Source organism: Malus sylvestris, chromosome 14 (genome assembly GCF_916048215.2).
Source record: "Malus sylvestris chromosome 14, drMalSylv7.2, whole genome shotgun sequence".
In the NCBI taxonomy this organism is placed as follows: Eukaryota; Viridiplantae; Streptophyta; class Magnoliopsida; order Rosales; family Rosaceae; genus Malus; species Malus sylvestris.
Window position 1 is genome coordinate 17,421,300 of NC_062273.1, and position 21,889 is coordinate 17,443,188.

The 21,889-nt window shown below is 36.3% G+C and overlaps 2 protein-coding genes and 1 long non-coding RNA gene across 3 annotated transcripts; 1 reads left to right on the forward strand and 2 right to left on the reverse strand.

Moving 5' to 3' along the window:
* Positions 1–6,184: 6,184 nt before the first annotated feature.
* Positions 6,185–8,819, reverse strand: LOC126598663 (uncharacterized). Its single transcript, XR_007614921.1, has 3 exons — positions 7,273–8,819; positions 7,088–7,158; positions 6,185–6,409 (listed from the first exon to the last, which is right to left on the reverse strand). It is a non-coding gene; the product is annotated as an uncharacterized LOC126598663 (long non-coding RNA).
* Positions 8,820–10,831: 2,012 nt separating this feature from the next.
* Positions 10,832–16,364, forward strand: LOC126598321 (uncharacterized). Its single transcript, XM_050264678.1, is given in 10 exon segments — positions 10,832–11,183; positions 11,391–11,490; positions 12,043–12,186; positions 12,418–12,476; positions 13,916–13,983; positions 14,067–14,118; positions 15,073–15,240; positions 15,375–15,974; positions 16,057–16,239; positions 16,241–16,364. Coding segments are annotated over 9 exon segments (1,338 nt in total). The 5' UTR covers positions 10,832–11,183; positions 11,391–11,459; the 3' UTR covers positions 16,274–16,364.
* A 3,482-nt stretch (positions 16,365–19,846) lies between these two features.
* LOC126600453 (dirigent protein-like) lies at positions 19,847–20,639 on the reverse strand. The gene has a single exon (XM_050267018.1). The coding sequence runs from the start codon at positions 20,565–20,567 to the stop codon at positions 19,986–19,988; it is 582 nt and encodes a 193-aa protein (XP_050122975.1). The 5' UTR covers positions 20,568–20,639; the 3' UTR covers positions 19,847–19,985.
* Between the last annotated feature and the right edge of the window lie 1,250 nt (positions 20,640–21,889).

Consider the following 21,889-nt stretch of genomic DNA (forward strand, 5'->3'; position numbering starts at 1 on the left):
AAGCAAGTCGATAATAGCGGTTGGTGCTTTCTTTACTTTGTCGACCACCCATAGAAAAGCTATAGATAGCAGGCACGCAAATCTGCAAAAGCAAGGAATAAAAGGAGCATATCATGCCTGCTGACCAAACCCCATGCTGTGAACCTGCAATGGAAAGAAAAGAGAAAGGAAAAAGCAAAAGGATGTCTGGAAATGGCGTGGGAAACAAAAGTAGAAAAAGCAAAAGCAGAAAGCAAAAGAAGATAAAAAAGAGCTGACATAATTGCGGTGGTGATGGCATTATGGGCGTGACCCATTGAGCAGAAGGTCGGATTTATTTTTAAATGATATGATTTATTTTTCTTATCTTGCGGAGACATCTGTATAAACCCCATTAGAGGGTAATAATAAAAAATTAAAAAAAATTAAAAAAAACGGCAAGCCCAAAATAATGGGCTGGAATGTTATGTGGAGGGCGAAGGCCCATATGCCCAAAAGAGCCAGGCCTTCTATTATCACCAACCAGGTGATCAAAAGTACATCCAGTACTACAAAAAATTATTTGGCAGCCTGCCGCTATTACCACCAACCAGGTGATCAAAAGTACGCCAGTACTCTAAAATTATTCGGCAACCTGCCGCTATTATCACCAACCAGGTGATCAAAGGTATGCCCAGTACTCCAAAATTATTTGGCAACCTGCCGCTATTATTATCACCTACTAGGTGATCAAAAGTACGTCCAATACTCCAAAATTATACATGAGCATCACTCATGTCATTCATACATAAACATTCATGAGCATCACTCATGACAATCATACATAAACATTCATGACCATCATTCATGTCAACATTCATGAGCATCACTCATGTCAACATTCATGTGCATCACTCATGTCAACATTCATGAGCATCACTCATGACAACAACCATGAGCATCACTCATGTCAATCAACATAAACATTCATGAGCATCACTCATGTCAATCTAGCTTCAAAACCTTCATTTACAAAGCTCTAGCTTCAAAAGCTTCATTTACAAAGCTCTAGCTTCAAAGCTTCACTTGCAAAGCTTCACCTACAAAGCTTCACCTACAAAGCTTCAATGCAAGGTATACAAATATTGCCTCCAAACAACCGCCACTTTGGCCCATACATGGATTAAATTTGAAATCTCCAGCCAACAGCCTCTATTGACTGAAGACTTGGAATACTACATTATGTACCATATATTGGGCCTCATGAAAAATACTTGGGGGACTTAGCCCATTATTTATGTACTGATGAGCGAGCCCTTATTTTATAAAATGGACTCCCTCACCTTCATTAGAGAGCGTCGCCGTCAGTTGAGCAACCGCCTCGCCACGAGCATCACTCCTAACCCATTATTCATGTACTAAGGAGCGAGCCCTTATTTTATAAAAGGGACTCCCTCACCTTCATTAGAGAGCATCGTCGCCAGCTGAGCAACCGCCTCGCCGCGAGCATCACTCCTAACCCATCACTTATGTATTGAGGAGCGAGCCCTTATTCTATAAAAGGGACTTCCCCACCATTATTAGAGAGCATCGCCGCCTGCTGAGCAACTGCCTTGCTGCAAACACCAACTCTAGTCCATCTTTTTTGTATTGAGGAGCGAACCCTTATTCTATAAAAGAGACTCCTTCACCTTCAACGCCATAAGCCGAGCCAACCAAGGCAACATAAGCCACAAGCAGAGCAGCCTCGCAACATGTGCTACTTCTAGTTGAGCATCATTTCAGATTGGGCACCACCTTATATCGAGTTTCGATTCTAGATGACATCTAGTTACTTGGGCCCACACATGGACTGAATTTTAAGTCTCCAGCCAAAAGACTCTCTTGACTGAAGACTTGGGGGACTACTGTTTATACCATACTTAGGGCCTCCGTATTTAGACCTCGTATAAATACTCTGGGGACTCAAGTGTAATTATGTAATAAATGGAGGGGCAAATATGTAATAAGTAAGGAGCCCTTATTCTATAAAAGGGCCTCCTCACCCTCACAACCTTTAAGTCTCTCATATTCAGATAATAGCCTCACTCTCATTACAGAGGCTCTTTCTCTCCCTCTCAGAGAAATACTATATCAGTGTGGACGTAGCCCAAACCTTGGAGTGAACCACGATACATCTTGTGTTATTTACTTTCTTGCAGATTCACGGTCGGATTTACGTTCTTCCAAGACCCCTCCGGTTTTGTGCATCAACACACCTCAAACCCCACGGAAGATTCACCGGCAATTCTCCATGGCAACTTCATTTCAAATTCTTTTAGCATCACAATCGCCTTATGTGGCACACCATTCAGTTTCCACAAGTTTTGACTTCGAACTATCCATACAAGATAAATGATCCCTCTTCGGCTCAACGCCTTCCTCGTCGACGACTCCGCCATCCCTTCTCGGCCATAGACATTTGTGCTTCTCAGCATTGCCTACTCTATACCACTCGGAAACTTGTAACTAGAGAGGAGGTTCTACACCTGGGTTTTCTCAATCTGCTTCTCCTCTGCATTATCAAGCACTGTGCTTGGGCTTTTTGCTCTTGATCTTCACGTCTCCGACTGTTTGAATGAGTTGTGGCAAACGTAGCTTCAAGTAGTTGAACGGCAGCAGAAGCACTACCTTCGTCGACATACGGCTTTTGGTCTCCATTTGTACAAACTCGACGACGTATGCTAAATGCCCTTAAATGGAAGTTGCAGGAATGAGCTCCTTCTCAGCTAAGGACTACCATGACACACCACCTATGCAAGCTTTAATCAAAGCAATCCTAGGTATGTTTTTCAGGTTAAGAGAGGGGTGGCCACCACTCCTCGCCCTCACGTAGCTTCGACTATGCTTGTAGGCCTCCGATGCCGATGTTATGGTTGAAGAGCATGAGAAATAGAGGAGGGAGAAGGACAAATGAGGAGGGAGATAATACAAAAGAGGAGGTGGTTAAGAGACGCCGACGTCAGTGAAGAAGACACTGAAAAGTGGTGGGCAGATATGTGGGTTCATGTTCTTTTAATTTATTTTTACTTTCTAAATAACGCCGGGGCAAAATGGAGAATTTAATGACAAAAATATTTAAGTTGAGTTTGAAGATAAGATAGTTGGATTTAAATAAAATTTCTCTTTACAAATCTGAATTGTTTTTAATTTAGAAGAAATTTTGATATTTCCGAAGATAGAAAAATGCTTCCTAAAAAGAAGTGGTGCTGGGCCGGTTGGCTGCTGGGACAAAAGATCAAACGCACCATATTTCTGCTTCTTTTGCCAAAAAAGTCAAAATTTTATTAATTTTTTCAAACCAACCAAAAAGATCAAAAATTTATTCCCTTATCTTATGCTTGTCTCCCACACGATCTCGACACGTAAAATCAACATCTGAGTTTTGCACCGTCGGATTGCGTCCGTTTTTGGGGTGGCCCGTGGTAGGGAGTGCAAAATGTTCCTTCACCTACCTAAAATCTATTTGTGGAATTATAGGTCGGACATGTAATAAGAACGTAGCCTTCTAAAGCACCTTTTGCACCATAATATAAACATCTTATTCATGAATCATTTCGACTTTGCATATACTTAGTACCTAGATTAGCTTTATACTTTTGATTAAAAAATAAATTAGCGTAATATTGAATAAATTTTCTTTGCTGATTACGATGTTGATCATATTCTTCTTGAACTCCTATGATGATTTCTTTTTTAAGATATGCATGGATTTTGAAAGGCTTTTTGGTCCATTATCTTGATATAAACTCTTTAAAAAAAAATGCTAAGTCGGAAATTCGGAGTATATAAAATCCAAAAATCAAATAAAATATTTTTTTATTAGAATCTGACTCTTGTTTATGTTGTTTGGTAATTGGTCTAACCTTCCACGTGATTAATGGCACGTGCATGAAACGTCACACCTGCACCACCACCGGAGGAGCCGAATATGATAGAGCATATTCTTCCTTGGAAATCTTATGAAAACACCTCCACCTCTTCCGTCTCCACCAACATTCCCCAAACAAACGAAAGCCCTAAAAAATTCTGACTTTGAAAACCATGAAAGTGGAATATCAACGATGTCAACACTTGAAAACAACCTCCAACTAAACACGTATACGACTTTACTCAAATGCGGAGCATCAGATTTGCAAAGAAAATACATTTGGCACTCGGCTTTTTATGTGCAATTATCGTTGTTACAGACAAATTACTATTTGATATTTGCATGTAATGTTTTATTTTCGTGATTTATTAGTTATTTTTATGTATGTACAAACTTTGTATATTTATATGCGATGAGTAACTCATCATAGAAGTGCCACCATGATGATTTATTTATGGGGTATTTTGTTTTAGGTCATAAAAAAGTTTCAATATTAAGATTGAGTCGATCAATATTTATGGTTTAAGGAGAAGTTAATGAAAAGATGATTTTAACCTTAGTAAGAGAAGAAACTTGTTTTTATTTATTTTTAGTAGAGCAATAACGTTAGCATGCATAAACATGATTACTTTCTGCCACTGCGATAAAGTATCATCTGGAAAAATTATTTTCGTTGAAAATATAAGATTCATTTTTTTTTTACTCAAAATCCACCATAATACATTTTCTCTAACAAAAACTCAAATGCGAATCTTGTCAAAAGTAAATTTGAACCACATTATTGTTAACTTATTGTGATGCTAAGTTCACCTCTTCTTCTTAGTATGGATAATATCGTTTGTTAAAAAAAAAATCCAACTAAACAATCTATTAAGTTTGACTTCACTACATTTGTATTATCGTTGTTGTTGTCGCTGCCACTGCATTTGCTTTGCATGGTTGTCTGCGTCTCAATTTCGTAAAGTTCATTGACCCTACCACAGCATATGCATAAGAAGTGGTCCCACGATATCTTGCAGCTTGAAAAAATTCCATCATTTATACTTTACAGTAAAGGTGAAGAACACAGAACCGCCCTCATTAATTTATACCATGATAAATAACCAAATGCCCTTTAATTAGCTCGCGAGGAAGTATGGGAAACTGAGTTACGATTAGATTAGGTTAAAAGTTCGATTGATTTTGATATAATAAAAAGATTAGAACGGCATAGTAGAAACATCAAGAGTTCAATTAGAATCATATACGAGAATCAAAACTTGTTAAATTGACTAACAAGTTAAGATATGTTAGCATCGTGCTTATGTCCAAAACGAAGTTGATTTGGATTTGATTATTGATACACAATACCTCTGAGAAAAAAGATTATTCAGGCAAATTTTGATTGTTGTTATTTGAAGTAATAATGAACAAAAATGGGGTAATTGAAAAAAAGATTATTTAGACCAAATTTAGAAAACTAGGCTCTTTTAGACGGACATAAAAATGTTGAATAAACTGGCAACACTCCTAAAAAAATAAGAGAAATTTTTATGTATACTAAGAACATCGTCATGTAATATTATGATCCTATCTTGTTTGTAGACAACAATATTAATATGTCTTAGTTCAAATGTTAGTTATTATTTAAGATGATTAGTAACATCAACGAAACATTACTCAATAAAATAATAGAGAATTTTAGAAAGATGGAAATCACAGCAATAGAAAAAGGGACACAATTATGTTATTTAAAAGGGTAGTGAAAAGGAAGAAAGTGGAGGAGCATTTGAATTCTGAGAGAGATATGAGAGCCCAGCAGAGCAGCGTACGGAGCCAATGTGGAAAGAAAGGCTCACGTAAAAAGTAAAGAGAAGAGATGAGAGAGTGGGGTTTGTCTGCCTCCACAATCATCCTTTTTCATGACTTTGGAATTTTGATTCTCCCTCAAAAGCTTCTATTGATGGGTTACGGCATGCCACGTTCCTTGCATTTTTGCTACTTCTTTTATTCACACTTGCACCATCAGAAAACGGTACACTCTTTTTTTAGGTGTTGACATACTACTGTTTGTTTAAGTTCATTGTTTTTGTTTGATTCATTCAATTCAATGGCTAGAAATCAAGAGAGGTGCATGAGAAGCTAAAAAATTGTGTGAATTCTCTCTCCAATTGTCACGCACGCTAGAAACTGGCTTATAACTCAAGCAGTTAACAGGTTTACAGCTGCCCTGAGGTCTCACGTTCAAATCTCTCTTCTTTCAGTATCAGTCGTTTTGAAAAAAAGAAAGGAGAATTTCACTCCTCACCCATTCATAACCCCCAGAAGCACAAGATGTTTCACTCAAAGAATCAAAGTTTGTACTAATAAACTGATTAAGTAGGGACAGAATGTCAATAATTACAACCAACAATGTGCTTCTGAGTTTTGATCAGATAAAAAGGATATGGGTATCTTATTCCCTTTAACTTACAATCTTAACCAGTGTTACAGCAGCAAACACTAGAGAAAGAACACCTCCCACGCACGCAATGGCCTAACACCTCCCACGTACGCAATGGCCTGCAGAAGGAAATTGAAAACGACTGTCATCCGTTCGTCTACTGTGTGCTTATACATAATTCATCCATGAAAGAAATTACTTAGAGTGCAAGTCATAGCCAAGAGCAGTAGAAAATATATTTTTAGCAGTGGGGTTCGATCGGGTGAGATAAAAGAAAATTCCTTTCAAACCCGTCTAGGCCGAGTGCTAGCGATTCAACCTGGGAAAGTGTCAAGGGCATAAAACTGATCTGGTGAATGAATGTGCTAGTCCAACTAAGAACCTTTATTACAAAGCCTGCAGAGAAGAAGGATGCTGTTGACTCGTTTTCGGTTGCCACAGAATTTTGATGCTTATATTCTATGTCTATTGATTGTTTTCAAAAGGAATTCCACTGGCTGCATTCCACATTGTTCAAACCAACCGTTCAAGCCACAATTTATTTTCTCCTAAAGAAGAGAATACGCGAAGTCAAAAGAACCGACAAGAAGTTTTGAAAAAGAAGTGTAATCAGAATAGGTCGAGGATAATTCTGGGCCAATTCAGAACATTCTTGATCATATTTTCTACTTTTATGTGAAGTTTCATGTCCTACGCCTGTTTCAAGGAATTGATAATTTGTCGAACCAAACGACACAACTCCAAAACGGCCAATATCGTCTTGTCAATAAATAAATTTGCAATAACAGAAAAATTACCAAAGTTGCAACAGCGTGACCAGCTAGCGCTCCTCCGATGACTCGAAGGAGTGAAGATGCAGCAGCAAGTGCTGCATATGAAGCAAAACATTGTCTTATTAAGATAAATCATCAAGGGGGAATGTATGTACAAAATAGTGGAACCAATGTACCCTGGCTTTATGCAAACTTAGAGATGAATGTACCAGTTTATTTGATCTTTAGGACATCAAATTTGACACTTTCATTATCTTATCTTCTACTTGACGTTTACATGTTGCAACGAGTTAAGTTGTTCAGTGTTAATTGGTAAACGACAGTATCATCTTTCAAATTCGTCGGAAATTGGGCAACAAATTGACATATTAGCCAATCTCCGTTCAAAATGCTCATCGTTGGGAAAATTGGGGAACAATTCATTTCCGACGAAATCATTGACCAAATACAATTAACTTGTACCCTCTCTTGGCCGAAGGAAGGGAAGTGTATCATCCATTAGTTCTGGAGCAGAATTTCTAGCTTTGATATGGTTATGCCACCACAAAAAGAAAAAAGGGATGCTTATAAGTAAGCCTTGTAGTTCCGTTATTCTGGTTGAAGAGTCGAAACATTAAATTACCAAGAGCAAAACTGCAGCGATATCATCAACCAGTTTCACCAAATCTGTACGCAAAAGACCGCATCAGAGTGATACACAACAGATGATAATATCATTAAGATATACGAGTTGTATAGACATATCCAAGTGACATTTACAAGTAGGAAGAGTAGGAGCCTTAGGGACCCAAGAATTATATGAACATCAACTAAGAAATCAGAACAAAAATATCAAGTCACGTATTAGCACTTTGGCAATTTCCTACCACAAATTAATTTAACCACTTATCTCATCTTCTCAGTTTCTCTTAAATACGAGAGCAGTTATATTATTGTTGTGACACAATTTATAAAGAACAACTTAAATTATTATCCAATTCAAGGATTTCACTGGTTTAGTAGGACAGCGATCAATTTCTTGATATGGAAAGTAATTCGCAAAACCTGCAAATTGATATCTTAATGTTTCACTAAAAATTAAAAAGAAAAAAACCAAACAAATAAAAATAAGTTTCCTCCAATTTTCCATATGGAAAACATAGGGATGGTTCGGTATGGGATACCGAACCAAAACTAGTATCCCGAATTCCAAACTGAAATTTTTCGGGACGGGAATTTGAAGACCAATCCCAAACCAAATTTTCGGGAATCCCAAACTTCAGGATTTTGGGACAAATCGGGAATCCCAAATTAAAATATGAAATTATGAATTATTCTTCAAATAATTCAAGAACACATTCATGAACTAGGAATGTCATTTCATTCACACTACCATTTAATCGAACACTAGCATGCTTGAATGTTTTTATCAGAGTCAAAATTCAAATTAATTAAACCCTTTTGGCAATTTGTTGATAGACAAAAGAATCAAGCATTCTAAAATCATCAACCATGACAGCAGCAATAATAAAATCCAAATGAATATCAAACAAAACATGAAAAATATGCAAGGTGTAGGGCATTCCAGGTTGTAGAGCATGAATTAGAAACTACTAGCATCAATTATAAAAGAATAATATATAGGGAACTGTTATTAGCACTCTAAAAATCTCATTCTACACTCCTCACAAGTGTATTTTTCTTTCTAATTATAGAAAGTTTGAAATGTCAAATGAGATTTTTGAAATGCTAATAACAATTCCCTAATATATATATATATATATATATATAATTAATTAATAATATATATTTTCAGTTTGGTATGGGATTCCCAAAATATCGAGAAGCCAATCCCAAATTTCGTACCAAAATTTCGGTTTGAGAAATTTTTGGTTTGGGATAAGGATTTTTTCGGTTCGGTTCGGGATTTTCGGGAATTTTACCCCCCCCCTTAGGAAAACATATCATTACCCTAGTCTAATTTGAAGTCGAAATACTCTCACCAAAAAATAATTTGAAAGTCCAGCTCCAAATTCCAAATGCCCCAATTTTTGCGACTCGTCATGTCCTTTAGACCCGGCAGTTTCTGACACGACAAGAAAACGATATGAAAATAACTGGTTTCGGGTCAACACGATAACTTATCGGGTCATTATCGGGTGACCCATTAAGAACCCGTTAATAATGGGTTCTTAACGGGTAACACGTGGGTAACCCATTTCGACCCGTTAAGAAAAAATTTATATTGATAATTTTAAAGTTTAATTACTAAAAGATTTATTATAAAATACAATAACCATATTAATATATACAATATATTCTATATTAAATATATAGTTTTGTATTATTATTCTATATAAGTTTAAAAAAAGTTTTGGTCATTATTTATTTTTATTATGAGCGTTTCTTATTATCATTACTAGGATAAATTTTACTTAACATGTTGTTGTCCAAAATTAAAATAAACTAATATAGTATTTGTATAGGCAAGAACTAAGAAGACATACATACAAGTATGAAAAATGTGAAAGAATATATAAACATTCGTGATTCATCATTATTCCTCCACGAGTAGATAATGACTACACTTACATTATCGTTTAGATTTTTAAAATCCTCCAAACCTTCATGAATAATGTTTTTTATTTGAGGGAAAATTAATAATAATTATTGTAGAAGTGTAAAAAATGTAAAACAAAATATACAATCACTCATAGTAACAAACTTTACAACTTTCATGAAGGGGTCAGCTTGGAAATCCAACACTATAATTCATAAACCTTAAATTTATATTTAATCGTCGATTGTCATTTACGATTTATTCTTCTTACTGAATTCCATTTTTTAAATTTTCTTTTTTGAAAACATGATCATATGGTGGATGTAAGAAGATGAACGATTCAAATCTTTGATATCACGTTTCGATATTTACGGTTAACTTAAATATGAGTCGATGTCATATAGTTTGTAGAAACTTTATAAATATCAAGCAATATTTTCACTAACTGTAAAACTCTGAATATAATATCAACGATCCAAACCGTTCATTTTCCTGCATCCTCTAATAGATCAAGTTTTCAAAAAAGAAAATATGAAAAAAACAAAATTTGATGAGAACAATGAAGCGTAAATGTAAATAACAATCAACGGTTAAATTTTGATCTATGATTTATATGATTATAGTGGCAAATTTTGAAGTTAAGCTCTTCATGAAAGTTGTAAACCTCGTCATTACGAGCGTTTATATATTTTTTTCTATATTTTTTTACACTTCTACATTAATTAAAAACTATTAAAGACTTTAGGTAAGTGAAAATATACTTAAAAGAAAAATGTGTTTTATGTTTTGGATGTGACAATATGGTATGTATATACTTATTTAGTAATATGTTTTCATTTGATTATTTATTGGTTTAAAATATATTTTTCTTAACGGGTAACGGGTCGGGTCATATTACCTGTTAATATTATCGGGTCGATTTCGGGTCGGGTCATTTTACCCTTTTATTTTAACGGATGTTACACGACACGACCCGTTAAGATATCGGGTATGACATGAAAACGACACGAACACGAAAAACACGACACGAATGCCAGGTCTAGTGTCCTTCGTTTTCAATGGACATTTTCTGCGACATGCCGTCTTTGTTTTTGACCAGAATCGTTTTGGAAAATTTAGAAAAATAATCAAAATTTAGAATTTATATAGACTTATAGTAACTCTTTTAAGTTTATGATTATTTTAACAAAAAGTTAATATATAAAAAAAAGAGGTTTTCTCATAAAAACCCAAAAAAATAGAGATTAATTATACTTCTCTTCTCCGGCATTGTCATCTTCCTCATATTCTTGGTCGTCCATGTCTACATACACCGTTCCAATCATTATATGCCCTAGCATCCCTTCGCTCCCAAATTTGCCACATTTTCACGCTTTATCCCTTCCGTTTTTGCTAATTTGCGATTCGGCTGTGCAGGTTAAGGTTCAAATTTAGTCTAATTGTGATTATTTCAAATGACACAGATTGATCATCATCAGAACTCTTGCTGAAAGTATCAAAAGATTGAAGCTTTCACAAAGGACTTTGTGTACAGACGCAGTCGCAAAAGTTTCCAGTTCCAATGGTGCCCAACCCAGCAATGTAAAGCTCTTGAATCTTCACCCATTACATGTTATTCACATTTTAATAAATGGGTTTTCTTTTTTCTGGAAATTTATGGAACCCGAAATAAGTGGTTTTTGGTCACTCAATATATTTGGTATTTACCCAGTAATGTGGAGTAACTTGCAAGAAAAGTAATGTTTTTCCATTATTGGATTTGATGGTTCCTTTTCAAATCCTCCACAGGATCATGTGGAGAGGCCAAATTTTTCGAATAAATGTGATCCCTACGACATTGCTATTATTGGAGGAGGGATGGTTGGCATGGCCCTTGCTTGTTCCTTGGGTAAGTGGTGTTTGTTTTAGACTCTAGTTACCATCATTGTGTAGATTAACCAGTAGACATTATGTCCCAGACCTTATTAGTTCCTTCACCTGACATTATTCCCGCTTTTGTGGTTTTAGATTAAAGTTCGCTAGTTCTTAGTAGTTATCGTTTGCATTGACTTATTTAAATTGTGTTTCTTAGGTTTAGCATGATTCATGTAATGTAGATTGTTGCATTTACAGCAGATAGACTAGTAACTTTTACATGAGTGACTTTGTGAATTGTGAACAAAAGTTATTAGGTTGAGCACCGTAGCGTGTACTCTAGAACATTATCATTCAAATCAGTTTAGTAGCTTTGGTTCAGGTCAGAAGAGATTGGAAGAAAATTTGTGAAATTAGTTTGCTATGTTGTGCTTTTTGTTTCTCGAGCTAAATCCAAGTAGTTTAACTAATAAAGTAATAAAAATTTTAGTAACAGAAGTTTTTGTTGAATTAGTTTGTTATGTAGCACATTCTGGCTGACACACCAAAACTTTCAATCTATTGTCTTCTTGTTGTGCTGCTTTAGCAAAAATGCCATTGACAAAGCACTTGAAAGTTGCCATCATTGATAGCAATCCTGCAGTATCAAATGGACTTAGCATGAAGAAAGAAGACCCCCCTGATCCAAGGGCCAGTGCAGTAACACCTGCAACCATATCTCTCTTCCAAGGTATTGAACTCGATAATTTGTTGTTTCTGTATACCAACATCAGTTTCTCATGTTCACCCCTAGCAATCATGTAAGAGAGCACAAATAAGAGCCCTGTGTCAATGGATCTAGTATCCCCATTTGTAGGAATTTACCGAGATGCTTGTCTATTTTCATTCTAAGTTTCTAACCAAGTTGGAAACAAGTTTAAACTTGTTCTGGACTTTCAATCACAACAGTTGTACTTTGCAGATATTGGTGCTTGGAAATATGTGGAACAGAACAGGCATGCGTATTTTGATCAAATGCAGGTGACTGACTTTTCCAAATTTCATAGCAATTTAGTAGTTCCCATTTTGTTTGTGTTCCCTTGTTGACTTACTGTATTTTTCAGATTTGATTCAAATCACTAATCCTTTCACTACTGAAAAATCATGGTCTCAAACCTAATGTCGGACAGAGTTGGGCAGCAGAATATAGAATGTATAGCGGAAGCGAAAACAAAGAAAACTTAGATTACAACAACAATAAAGGGTCTCACACCTGTTTTTGGCCTCGCACCAAGAATTGAAATTTGGAAAATAAACTTAGTCTAGGAAAGATATCCTAATCCAAAATAGAATAGGAAATTAACCAAATCCATCTAGAAACGGGAAACTTAAAAAAAAAAAAAAAAAAAAAAACTAGGAAACTAATAATAAAATCCTGCTCCAAAAGTTTTAATCCAGTCCTAAAAGGAATTGGATTGTCTTTCTCTTTTTACCTCTTCCACCGATAAACCTTAAAAACTTCTTGTTGATGTCCTCATCAAAACCACTCGTATGCATATCAAATTGTTCAGTTTTCTGTCATTAGCTTCCTTTAATACATTTTCATTAATTTACACATCTTTATTGTAGTTGTTCAGGAGAAAGAAATTGGTAGATGGTCTCAGACCAGACTTGTTTGTTTTAGTTCCATTGCAAACTCTATTGTCTGATCATTGACACGGAATAATGGGCAACAGAAACTGATAGATGAGATATAGTGCCAATGAGCGCATTTTGTTGAAATAATACAACTTGACCAATGATTAGGGGTTTAGAAATGGGACCACAGTAATTACTCATGGTTTGTGTGTCAGCTACTAATCATTATGTACTTAACAATTTCTCTCACAGCCAATTTGGTCTTGTCAACTAAAAGGGGGATAGCCTAGTTTGAGAGAAATTGTGCTTCAATTTTGAAAGGTGTGGTAATTTGAAAGATATGCTGTAAATAATTTGATAAATTTTATAGAAGGTTCCTCATTATTTACAAGCTTGACTTAAGTGGATTCCTAACTTTTATCTCATATCATGACATAAGCAAGCAGTTCTTATTTTATCGGACCAAAACCTCGCGAATTGATAGATATGGTGTGTATAATTTGATAAATTTTATAGAAGGTTCCTCATTATTTACAAGCTTGACTGATTTGATGTTTTTCAAATAATTTTTTTTTCCTGAACTTCTCTTTTTGTTTTTACATCAATAGTTTTGACTCTTAATGGCCTTTTGTAGTGAATATATATTATCTGCCAACTCTGTTCTGCTGTATCTTACTCTCATCGTGGCCAAAGAACCCTACTTTTACTTTGTTATTTGTTTCTTCTTTAAATAAATTGCAGTGTTTGTTAAATATTTCCATCCAGCTGACACAATATGATGGATGATTCCTGGAGGTTGAATTTATGGAGAGACTTGTCTATTCTTCTATGATCTCTTGTAGGTTTGGGACTATACTGGCTTAGGTTATACAAGATACAATGCAAGAGATGTACATAAAGATTCTCTAGGGTAAGTAGATGATTTTTTTTTCTTGGCAACTCTTTTATTAGCATTACTAGTAGGATCTGGTGCTGATTTTGAGTTATGATCAGGTGTGTAGTGGAGAATAAAGTACTGCACAGTTCCCTATTGTCATGTATGCAGGTATTTAGCAAAGCTGAATGGTCAATTTTTTAGTTTATTTTATTACAATTTACAAACGAAACCTGTAATCACTCGTGTAATTTCTTAGTGTTGTGCTTTGGCCTGTTATCTCACCAACTTATAAACCCACAGTTGAACAATTTAAAATACAAGAAATAAAGACACCAAGAGAATTACGAGGTTCGGCAAAAACCTGCCTACGTCCTCGGAGAGATATTGCTCTTCACTATGAGAATAACTAGTACAAAATATACATGAGTTAAATTGACATAACCCAAACCCCAATCTCTTGTACACTCACAGAATTTTTCCAAGAGCCTCACTCTCCCCAAGAGTTTCTCACTCTCACTCTATTTTCTTTTCCCTCTGTGTTTTCCGGATGCACACACCTTTTCTTCACACTCGGCAAGCATTTATATACAATGCAAGCAATTCCTTGCATTTAAATAAAGGCCATGAAACTATGCATCCCCTCCCTTTGCCTTTAAACAAATCACAATGCCACCTTCACGTGAAAAAAGCAAATGGGAAAACATGAAAAGAAAACCTAGCCTATAAAGTAGACTTTTTTCATGCATAGAAAGCATACATATTTACGTGCAAACAAACACAAAGACAACACTTTGCTACAGCCATTTCCCTGTAGCACATAAAGCTAAACTATCAAAATTGTTGCCAACTCAAACAATGAGCCAATCACAACACTTAGTTCATGTTGTTGTTCTTTTGTCTTTTTATTTTTGGTGGCTGAGTTCTCATATTTATTATTATCTCTGTTTTCCTTGAAGATATCATTTCCTGGCATTTCTTTTCTTGGTTAAAGTATCTCTAAACCATCATCCTTTATTTTCTTAACTCCCTCTCGTGTTTTTGATAAATGGCATGTGTGTTGTTTTCATGCGTTGCATGCAAGTCTTGATACTTTCTACTGCTAATAAGGTTAAACTTCAACAGAATACAGATTTCCAGAAGACTGTCTACCCTTCGAGATTGTCTACAATGACTTTACAGCCAAGAAACTTATCCATGGGGATGGAAAGCACATCATCTGGATTGAATGAGCAGGGGAACTTAGCGAAGCTTGATCTAATTGACGGCAACAGTCTGTATGCAAAGTTGGTAGTAATTTTCAGTTGCATTTGAAGAATTCTATTTCCCTTTAAATGATAATAAGATGACAGAATGTCTAGTCGTAATGCAAAATAATGTCATTCGTAAATTCTGGATTGGCATCAAGTCACATTGTCTTACTGCAGGTGGGAGCTGATGGGTCCAAGTCACGTGTTAGAGAGTTGGCAGGATTCAAGACAACCGGATGGAATTACTCGCAGAACGCAATCATTTGTACTGTTGAACATAGTGTAGAAAACCGATTTGCATGGCAACGCTTTCTACCTGCTGGGCCAATTGCACTTTTGCCAATAGGTGATAATTTCAGTAACATTGTTTGGACCATGAACCCGAACGAAGCAACTGACCGCAAGTTAAAGGCTGAGGATGAATTTTTGAAAGATGTCAATTATGCTCTGGATTATGGATTTGGCCCTCATCCTAAGTCAAGCACCTCGGGAGGTGGAAGCATATTTTCTTGGTTTAAAACAGACACGAATTTATCAGCCAATGACTGCTTCAAAGTTCCGCCAAAAGTGTTGAAGTTGGCATCTGAGAGAATGGTGTTTCCTTTGTCTTTGATGCATGCCAACAACTACGTGTCAAAGCATGTGGTTCTAATTGGCGATGCAGCACATACCGTTCACCCTTTGGCTGGGCAAGGGGTTAATTTGGGGTTTGGAGACGCATTTGCTCTATCAAGAATCATTTGTGAGGGAATTGCAGTGGGGACAGACATTACTGATGCAGGTGAATTTTCTTTTAGCTTTTATCAAAATTAGTTGGTTGAATCGAATCATTTGACGACGTATGTCTAATCTTATGCAGGTATTGTTGTTGAAGAAATATGAAGCAGAGAGGAAATCGGCAAATGTCACAATGATGGCAATCCTGGACGGTTTCCAGAAGGCTTACTCTGTTGATTTCGGACCTTTAAATGTACTACGGCCTGCAGCATTCAACGGAGCGCAGTACATTCCACCCCTTAAGAGGAGTATCATTTCATATGCCCTCAGGGGATCAAAGATTGCCAATTTTTTCTTGAGACGGACGTAGACATTGTGAGATACTCTTTTCATCAATCTTGTAAAAGAATAAATGCTCCTTTCGTCAATCTTATGCCGCAGGATTCTGGATCCCGTTTCGTGTCGATGCATTCTTCCATTCTTTTTCTGCATGAGATCTGCAATTTTCGGGAAGAAAAAATGAAACGATATTATTAAGATGAGCAACATTCGAAAACCTTAGGCATCTCGAACCCATAAAATTTGGGTTTTAACCCATAAACATTGTTTTCTGCCTCAATCCTTCTGGGTTAAATTTTTAGTCCAAGATTATTAAAGAATGAATTTAGGATCTTTAAAGTAAACATTTAAACAAAAAATTATGTAGACTATTCTAATTTAATTTTATGAACATTTTGACCTAAAAAATATTTAGATTCCGATAAATATTAAAATATCACTTAACGACACCATGAAGCTCGTAGAACAATATGAAAGAATATAAAACATATGAAAGATATATATTTTTTTAATTATTTTAGCTACTGGATTTAAATTTAGATTGTTAAATCTTTTTCTTTACCATTAGATTTGATCATATTAGATTTTAGCCATTAGATTAACTGAATTTATAAATATAAAACTAAAAAAATAATATACATATATGGTGGGTCAACCCACTAATTCAAAGGAAATTCTGGGCTAAATTTTCCTAAAAACAAAATTTTTGGTTAAAAATCATATTTGGCCCAAGGGTTGAAGCAAGTTGGGGTATGTTTAGAATCTAAAATTTAAGTTTTACTATAAGGGTTGGAGTAAGTTCTAGGGAGCTAGGTAGTTAAAAAAGCCCTACTTATTTTCATTGAAGATGGTACACGTTGAAGTAATTACAATGTTGACGAGAGTAAACGCCTGTTGGTTGTACTCGTAAGCGGTTTTATTAGAAGCATGCATGAGTTTGTTCAGCTGTTCCATGAATGTCTCTGCAAGCCGTTCTACATCATTTTCTGTGCCCTCCTGAAGGATCTCCTCAATGCTAATACCGTCCAAGATAGGTCTTCAAGTGAAGGGTAGAACCTCAAAATAGAAGGTGGTGAAAGACAACGAAAAGGGTTGTTCTTATGGGAAAAATTATTTTTCAGTGGGTTTGAAACTGGCTGTATTTTTTTCCTTTTTGTCACTTCATTTCTACGACTAACATAATCATTTGGGGCCACCAGGCATATTTTGGGACCATTTATTCGTTAAAAAGTTCTACTAACGTGATCATCTAGGGAAGTGCAACATGGCTTAAAATATAAATCTGTGCACGATCCCGTAATTGTTTTTTTTTTTTGATAAATTACATAAAAATATCTCAAATATTGGGCTAGTCACAGTTTTATACCCCATCTTTAAAACATTTCAATGTCATACCTTATCTTACAAATTTATTACAATTTCATACATTCCGCTAAATAGTGATGTGGCTTGAGACGGGACCCACTCTCTATTAAAAAATTAATTAAATATTAAAAACTAAAAAAATAAAATCATTTAAAAAAAATTTTGCATGGGGGACCCACCCCTTATACGCCTTCTCTTCCTCCATCTGCACCTCCCTCCCATGGCGCTCCTCCTCCTCTCCCTCCTCCTACACACGCAACACCCTCAGCAAATTAATCCCTATTACCAATTTCAAACAAAATACCCCAATTCCACCCAAACCCTAACCCTAAATTTTGAATTCGCCTATTTCGGAGAAAGCTTCGGGCTTTGTTGAAGGGTTTGTGGGTTTTGGCTCAGGGGATGGGAGGTAACTGTGCTTGGGTTTTGGGGTCGAAGGAGAGCAGGTTTGATCGGAATTTTCTGGATTTTGGTTTGGGGTTCGGGAGAAGAGACGGGGAGCGACGCTGACGTGTTGCAGGGACGTGCAAGGGGGAGTGACAGTGGAATTGTCTAGAAGAGAAGAGAAGAGTGGGGAGAGAATCGGCGAAATCGATCACCTACAAAAAAAAAAATTATGGGTTTTTTTGTTTCAAATTTTTTTTGTTTCTGGGGAGAGAAGAGAAGAGTGGGGGAGTGAGATGAGTGGTAGGGGAGGGGGGAGGAGGAGATGTTGGCGCTGGTGGGATCTAGGTTTGGGGTGGTTCTAGTTTTGGGCTGGGGGAAGACGAGAGTAGGGAAGAAGGGTGAGGGGTGGGTCCCCCATACAAAAAAAAATTATTGAATGATTTTATTTTTTTAGTTTTTAATATTTAATTAATTTTATAATAGAGCGTGGGCTCCATCTCAAGTCACGTCACTATTTAATAGAAGAATTGACAGACAAACTAATGGAAGGTATGAAATTGTAACAAATTCGTAAGATGAGGTATGATATTGAAATGTTTTAAAGATGAGGTATTAAACAGTGACTGGCCTAATAGTTAAGGTAGTTTTATGTAAATTACCCTCTTTTTTTTCATTTCAGAAAGAGGACTAGCTGGTGGCTTCGCCATGGCAGTCCACTCTTCTGGGGTCAGGAAGACTTACAGAGACATTTCAGTCTCCCCTGGCCACCATCGTATGATTCACCAGCATCAGGAATCAAACTCAGGACGTGCTGTGTGAAATACAAGTCTGGAATTCATTCCCAACCAGTGAGCCATCCATAGTAGTTGTAGAAGGTGATTAATTGAATTCAAACTTCTTATGGAGGGTGTGAAACAGGTAGGTTTTGGTGCCTCCTAATGCACTCATAATTTTGACTTACGTTATCCACTTGACGAACCTCTTTAGTCAAAATGAAACATCATGATGGTATTAAGTCTTGCTAACAAGGCACCTCCAGAATAAACAAATATTACTTTCATTTAGTTATGTAGTCCCAGCTTTGTCAAGAGTGAAGGTTTCAGAGTCCAGTCCTGTCTGCAATCTCCTGCTTTTCTACCAACTCATTGGTTGGGTGTCTCCGTATGCACTTTATTGCAAGAATAACCAAAGTATTACAATACAAGCAACAGACAATTCACAATAACAAACACACTAACCAGCATAAATCATAGACAATCACCCATCACTCGTATATGGGCCATATGGGATAAGCCTTTGAAATGGTGACTTACCTTGTCTTTGTTCTCACTCTCTCCTTATAGCCTTGTCATTTTTTTCTCTCTCTCTTGGTTCCTTTCATGTTGCATGAAAGTTATCTTTTAGACATTTCGATACACTAAGAGCTCATACCTAGCCATGTATCGAATATATTAATTTGCCTTAATCAAAACAGAAAATTCTGTAGTGTAATAGTTCATTGGAAACACCTTAACCAAAATAGAATAATAGATTTCAATTTATAATAACTTGTTGAATTTGTTCATATTAAATATGAATTTGAACCAAAAACATAAATTTATAGATAAAAATTGTACTTAATTACGAAACTAAATTATTTCTATTAGCTCGTACGTACCTAGCCATGTATCGAAAATGTTCATTTGCCTTAACATAGAAAATTTTTGTAGTGTAATAGTATTCATTGGAAACACCTTAACTGAAATAGATGAATAGATTTAAATTTATAATAAATTGTTGAATTCGTTCATATTGAATACCAATTCGAACCAAAAACATAAATTTATAGATAAAAATTGTACTTAATCACGAAACCAAATGAATTATATTTCTTCCTTGGATGGAAACATCACTGTTTTGACAAACACAACTTGGATCAAGACCAAACGAACGAAAATGAAAGTATGCCATGCCATGCATGCAAAATAGCTACAAAAAAATTTACCAACACTCATACAACTTAATGTCAACTCGGAGACGAAAGTAAACTTCACCCTCAAATGCATCAGTCATCAAAGTAGCAATCCCTCTAGCCATGAAGAAATCACCCGTCCCGCCAATGACCGATATGTCCCTAGTCTTGTTCATCAATGGGTCAGCCCCAGCAAAGTTGATGCTACCTTTGTGTTGGGTGGAGTTGAACACAAAGGAAAAGCCAAGCCATGCAGTGAAGATTTCCTTCTTGTCGTAAATGTAGAAGCCTTGGGCACGACCAACTGGGGTTGAGTGCAAATTGTTGTCCAGAGTTATTGGGTCATCAAACACAACTAGGTCACCAAAATGGTTTTGTCCTGCCAAAATGGTCTTGTTGCCCCAAGCCGGTGAACCTACAATGGTTGCCGTGGCGTTTTTAGAATTTTTTCCGTTGTAGATAATGTCGTGGAAGTAGAAAACTAGGTGTCTGCAAGGGTGGTGAGGAGGAGGACGAGGCTTAAAACTGGGTTTTAGGGTCGGGGAAGCCAAGGTTCCATAGAGAAGGAAGAAGAGGAAGAGAGCTGAAACTAGGCTCGTTTTTTGTTCCATTTTTGAGAGCAATGAGAAGCATGCAAGTGGATTTTTGTGATTTGAGGAATGAATTGAGTTGGCATTCTCCAATCATATTATATAGGAGTTTGGAAATGTTACATTAATTGATGATTTAAACAAAGTATTAGGAAAAGCTTGGCTTAAAAGACATTCTAGCTATCTATTGCTATAAGATTTTACCATTTAAACTTGATAGCTTCAGTTCTACGATTGTCATCATCATTGGTGCACAGATTGGGTTTTGGGACCAGTGGGATTCAGTTGCAAAAAGGGCACGGTGCAATATGCTCTCCAACACACCAAAAGCTTTCTATTAAGTGTTAGTCTACATTATTCTCTGTGACGCATTAAAAGGACACAATAATCGAACTAATCTGTAAGACTATGACGCATTAAAAGGACACAAGAATTGTAAGATTTGTTGTCTCTCTGCATTTACCAGTACCAGATATGGAGGTTGAAACCAACTCCATGCCAACCGACTAATCACTACAAAATATAGATGAATCCCACATGTGATGGTGAGACTTTCGTTCTGAATTATATCCTAATCCTTTTGAGGATTTAATCCTCATCTTTAATTTGCTATTTCGCTCCAGCTATGTCTAACAAAATATCAATCATCTCATCTTTTTCCAAACAATAATTAAGTCCACATGCATATGGTCCCAGCCACCAGATCCACCAACCCAATTAACCTCGGCCCTAATACAGCTGTAGATCTTGATATCTGAGCAAATTCAACATGGGTCTTCACAAGTATAGGGGTCAAAACTAAAAGCCTCCCAATGGGTCTAAAATCCAATCACCGTTTGGTACGCAGACGGGACGGGATGGAACGGAACAGAATGGGACGGGACAGAACAAAGGTTTCGTGTTATATTTGGTACGCGCAAGACGGAACGAGACGGTTGTTCCATTTTGCGTTTGGCACGTGCTGGACGGAACGGCACCAAAAGATTGAATAACTAACTTACCCATGTTCCGTCTGTTGTTTGGTACAATGTTTATGCGTGGGACGGGACAATTTTTATTTTATTTTATTTTATTTTATTTTTGAACTTGTTCATATTTGAACACATACATGCTTATCTATGATATTTTTCACAGTAGCACATGGCTTAAGATATGTTATACCATGTGTTTGGGCCCAAAATAACAGTTTGGGCCCAGTGTAGGGTCACTCTCAGCCCTGGAGGCCTTGCAGCAAGAATACCACGGATCATTCAGTATGTGGGCCTCCAAACCTAGGTCGGCTAGGTCATAACGCAAGAGGTCGAATCCTAGTGCAATAGGGACTCTCGACGAGATCAATAATC